Source organism: Littorina saxatilis, linkage group LG3, assembly GCF_037325665.1.
Source record: "Littorina saxatilis isolate snail1 linkage group LG3, US_GU_Lsax_2.0, whole genome shotgun sequence".
In the NCBI taxonomy this organism is placed as follows: domain Eukaryota; kingdom Metazoa; phylum Mollusca; class Gastropoda; order Littorinimorpha; family Littorinidae; genus Littorina; species Littorina saxatilis.
Window position 1 is genome coordinate 12,192,419 of NC_090247.1, and position 5,724 is coordinate 12,198,142.

Here is a 5,724-nt window from a genome sequence, read left to right on the forward strand (position 1 = left end):
TACCTGTCTGTGTGCCTGTGTGTCTTGTGTGTGTGTGAGTCTGTGTGAGTCTGTGTGTTTATCTCTCTGTACGTCTGTGACCCCCCACCCTCCGCTCCCACTCTCACTCCCGCCTTCACTCTGTCACTATCTCTCTGTGTGTCCTTCTCTGTCTTTCTCTGTATCTGTCTCTCTCAAACACTCTCTCCCTCTCTCTCTCTCTCTCTCTCTCTCTCTCTCTCTCTCTCTTTCTGACCCCACCCTCTCTCTCTCTCTCTCTCTCTCTGTTTCTGTCTCTCTCTCTCTCTCTCTCTCGCTCTCTCTCTCTCTCTCTCTCTCCTTGAAAAATAAAGTTCCATCATCATCTCTCTCTCTCTCTCTTTCTCTCTCTCTCTGTCTCTCTCTCTCTCTCTCTCTCTCTCTCTCTCTCTCTCTCTCTCTCTCTCTCTCTCTTCTCTTTTCCCCTCTCTCTCTCGTTTTCTATCCTCACCCCCTCCTCCTCCCGGAAATACGACCTGCGCAAACAACAGTACGTCAAGACAATCCAGCTTGACTGACATTCCTTGGGACATTCTCCATGCAGGTACAGTGACCCAAAACAACTCTCGACACAGAGCCTAATCCCGTACAGAGATCACTCATCGCTGACAAAGACGACGTTAATTAGCATAATCATCGCCATGGTAATAACGATGCGGACAGACTGGATGAATGCACTCAAGCTCCTGTCAGCGATAAAGAGGAATCGCCCGTCACAAGGTTGAGAGATTGTCAACACTCATGCTACCCTCCTCCTTCATCCCTTCACAGTTCGCTATCTAAGGATGTCTATTTTCAGTCACCAAGACAAGGAGTTTTCACTAACTGTCAACATTCGTGCAACTCCCCTCCCTCATCCCTTCACATATCCCGTATATATCCAAGGATGTCCATTTTCAGTACCAAAGACAAGGACTATTCACTAACGCTGTCAACATTCATGCAAACCCCCTCCCTCATCCGTTCGCATATTCCTATCCAAGCCGATGTCTATTGTCCATAATACAAGGACTCTTCACTAACTGTCAACATTCATGCAATCCTCCTCGCTCATCGCTTCACATTTCTCTAGATATATAAGGATGTCCATTTTCAGTCCATAAGACAAGGGCTTTTCATTAACTGTCAACATTCATGCAATACCCCCCTCCCCCCCTCATCCCTTCACATATCCTATCCAAAGATGTCTGTTTTCAGTCCATGAGACAAGGACTTTTTATTAGCTGTTAACATTCATGCAAACCCATCCCACAACGCTTCACATATAATATCCCTATCCAAAGATGTCTGTTTTCAGTCCATAGGACAAGGACTTTTCATTAGCTGTTAACATTCATGCAAACCCCTTCCCTTATCCCTTCACATTGTAATAACACATTCAGTGTGACTAACACTCGTGTTAGAATCAAGTGTTTAGTAATCCCTGCCTATCAGCGAGTGGGCGAAAGCAATACTTCTCATATTGATTTTTCCGTCTGTAGCAAAAGATACTTACGGGGGTTAGACAAAGCTCATGCACTGCTCATGAATAAAGCATTTTGAGAGAGAAGGCCAAATCGAGAGAACGAACGGAAGAACGAACGAACGAACGAACAATCTTTATTACTCCAAAATTTAGATTTTAGGCTGACGCCTAGTTTTACAAATTTTAAAAATTAGACACACAATGTTGACAACTGAAAACAAACAATCACAAACAGATACGAAAAAGAGATTGTAGATGTCAACACTAATCATACAATATTACAACAAGACAGACAGACATACATACAGACAGACAGACTGACGAACTGATTGACGCAAGGAAGTACGGGCAGAGATCTGGAGATCATAATATGTGATCCTCCACCACGGAATGAGTCGCATGTCACCTCGCGCGGTTCTGCGCTAGGCTTAATATAAGTCTGGGTCTGGTAACAGTGTGACGGTCACATTTGTCACAGGCTTGTAACTCGAAAAGTTGTCGCTCTTTTCTAAAACGGTTTTCACCACTGGATAGAGCATAAAAAATTCTTTAGGATTGTGTAAAAATATAAAAATCATGCAAAGGTGACATGCGACTCATTCCGTGGTGGAGGGTCACATATTGAAGGACAGACAGATTCCTCGTGAAAGTTGGACCATCCTTGAAGACTTCCAGAGAAGTTCTCCGCATCAGTTGGCCAAGCCAGAAACTGCTGGTGTAATCTTTTGTATGGTTTATGTATTCGCATCTATCCACGTGGGGATCAAAGCAATGCATCTCCCATTGATTATTCTGTCTGCAGCAGAACATGCTAATTGTGGGCAGGCCGCGAAGCTTTGGGCTCATGCGTCAATGATTTAGAGATATAGAGTAAAAAGGCGAATGGAAGCATGTTCGTGTGGTGTGTGTATGTGTGTGTGTGTGTGTGTGTGTGTGTGTGTGTGTGTGTGTGTGTGTGTGGTTGTGTGTGTGTGTGTGTGGTTGGTTGTGTGTGTGTGTGTATGTGTGTGTATGTGTGTGTTTGTGTGTGTGTATGTGTGTGTGTGTGTGTATGTGTGTGTGTGTGAGTGAGATAAAGAGAGTTAGAGACAGAGATAGGAAGAGAAAGACCAAGACGGTAACAGTAAGACAGAGACAGATATAGACAGAGATTCAGAGACTGAGACAGAAACAGAAACAGGGACAGGGAGAGAGAGAGAGAGAATTAGAGAGATAGAGACGGAGAAAAAAGAGCTTGAGAGAGACAGAGACAGACAGACAGACAGAGGAACTTTTGGGATGACAATCAGAAACAATTGAATGACAAAATAGAATGCCAATTGAATGCAAACGATGCAGAAAAAGGTGTAGGAGAAGTTGACAACAGACAATACGGATAAGATAAGATAAGATAAGAAAACTTTAATGTTCATTTTCTTTTTACACAAACATGGAATTGTTTCTTTAGGCACCACATCGCATTTCTAATAAGACAAACACGCGATAACCAGCAGGACGGACAGACAGACAAACACGCGATAACCAGCAGGACGGACAGACAGACAAACACGCGTTAACCAGCAGGACGGACAGACAGACAAACACGCGATAACCAGCAGGACGGACAGACAGACAAACACGCGTTAACCAGCAGGACGGACAGACAGACAAACATGCGATAACCAGCAGGACGGACAGACAGACAAACACGCGATAACCAGCAGGACGGATAGACAGACAAACACACGATAACCAGCAGGACGGATAGACAGACAAACACGCGATAACCAGCAGGACGGACAGACAGACAAACACGCGTTAACCAGCAGGACGGACAGACAGACAAACATGCGATAACCAGCAGGACGGACAGACAGACAAACACGCGATAACCAGCAGGACGGACAGACAGACAAACACGCGATAGCCAGCAGGACGGACAGACAGACAAACACACGATAACCAGCAGGACGGATAGACAGACAAACACGCGATAACCAGCAGGACGGACAGACAGACAAACACGCGATAACCAGCAGGACGGATAGACAGACAAACACACGATAACCAGCAGGACGGATAGACAGACAAACACGCGATAACCAGCAGGACGGACAGACAGACAAACACGCGATAGCCAGCAGGACGGACAGACAGACAAACACACGATAACCAGCAGGACGGACAGACAGACAAACAGACATGCAGACAGATCTAACTTTTTTGTGTGAAAATAGCATCGCCTTTCAAGCAAGCTAGAGCACAACACGCATTGACGAAGACGGACACTGCTGGTGGAATTATGTCTTATTCATTTGTGTCAATCCACGTGAGGGCGAAAGCGATACATCTCATATTGATTATTCCGTTTGGTTTGTGGCAAAAGATGATTATTGTGAGTAGATGTAGGGGGAGAGAGAGAGAGAGAGAGAGAGAGAGAGAGAGAGAGAGAGAGAGAGAGAGAGAGAGAGAGAGAGAGCGAGAGAGAGAGAGACGAACTTTACAGAGAGAGAACTCAGAACTCAGAACGGTTTATTGTACTAAGGCCACAGACCCATATATACAAACCAAGGGGAATGGGGGAAGAACAAAAAACAGAAACAACACAAAAACACAACAACAACGACAACAACCATGAAATAAACACGTGAAAAACAGTACTGCTACTTGAACTCCGAGAGAGAGAGAGAGAGAGAGAGAGAGCGAGAGAGAGAGAGAGAGAGAGAGAGAGAGAGAGAGAGAGAGAGAGAGAGATCAAATCAAATCAAATCAAATCAAATCAAATCAAATTTTATTTTACGAGGGTTGTCAGTGGCATAAGCAATACAAATTAGCTTCTTTTCAACCAGCCCTCGCCTAGAGAGGGACTACTCTAATCGTATATATACATATATATATATATAGGCTTACACATGTATGTAAATCATTTACAAAAGATAAACATACAAGGTTTTTTTTTTAATTTAAAAGGCAGAAAAACAATTTACAGACAGAGAGAGAGACAGAGACAGAGACAGAGGCAAGGAGAGAGAGAGAGAGAGAGAGAGAGAGAGAGAGACACACACACACACACACACACACACACACAGAAAGACAAACAGACAGACAGAGACAGACAAACAGACAGACAGAGGCAAGGAAAGAAAGAGAGAAACTGAAACTGAAACTGAACTTTATTACCAAAGGATAGAGGTTTTAGGCAAAGCCTAATCTTACAACCTGTCCCTTAAGCAAACACGTAATACAGACGCACAGAATATAGATAGTAAAATTGACAAGGTTATTGTTTCTTACAGACGTACATAATGTAAATAGTAATAAGGAAAAGGGTTATGGTTTTGTATACACACTCAAAAATGGGAAAAACAATATAGTGTGGAAATTGCAGCATAGTTGCAATAATGCATTGCATATAAACATCCAAAACAACTCAAAATGGAGAAGAAAAAAAATGTGGGGAGGAATTGTCCCAATCATTTGCATGTATATCATTATCAATACATACACATAAAGAACAAATCAAAATACAAACATAACTTGACTAAATGTAAAAAGCACTAAAATATCAGAGAGAGAAAGAGAGAGAGAGAGAGAGAAAGAGAGACAGAGACAGAGACAGAAAGACAGACACACAGACACAGACAGACAGGCCGACAGACAGACAGACAAACAGAGAGACATAGAGAGAGAGAGAGGGAGAGAGACAGGGAGAGAGAGAGAGACTTTTTTTTATACAAAGGTAATCAGAAAAACTAAAAGCAAAGACAAACAAACTGGCAGACCAAACTGAAACGACAGGCCAAACTGATCTACAACCACACTGAAAAACACACCACTTACCAGTTCTGATTTTAAAGTGTGCAGAGCGTTGTCAATTCTGTCAGCAACGCAGCTTTTGTCCCCAGGATTTGAAGACTGAACGTCCGAACTAGACATGCTGCTGCTTTCCGCTACCGTTCCGTCGTCACTGTCAATGTTTGTGATTGTGTGTAAGGTCTTGTTAACCTTACCCAGGTCCGGACACTGTTCCTTTGACCGGCAAATGTGTCCAACTTCTGGCAACATTGTGAAACTAGAGAGAGAAGAAACACTGGAACGCAGCTGGTGAAAATTATTGTCCAAGACTCTGGTACAAGTACTGTTTCAAGACTGTTGTAGATTCTCCTGTTGTTGTAACAACTTTTCAATCTATTGATTGTGGGGTCCTAGACACGCGAATAATTGCTAAATGAACAACTCTCCTTTCTTTATTAGTTCATTTC

The 5,724-nt window shown here is 43.2% G+C and overlaps 1 protein-coding gene across 1 annotated transcript in view; it reads right to left on the reverse strand.

Annotated features, from left to right (window-relative positions):
- LOC138961640 (nuclear pore complex protein DDB_G0274915-like) overlaps nucleotides 1-5,438 on the reverse strand; it is a 37,896-nt gene extending 32,458 nt beyond the window's left edge. The window contains exon 1 of the mRNA XM_070333311.1: nucleotides 5,303-5,438. Coding sequence (XP_070189412.1) covers nucleotides 5,303-5,398 — 96 coding nt within the window. The 5' untranslated portion in view covers nucleotides 5,399-5,438. The remainder of the gene's footprint in view (nucleotides 1-5,302) is intronic.
- Nucleotides 5,439-5,724: the final 286 nt, after the last annotated feature.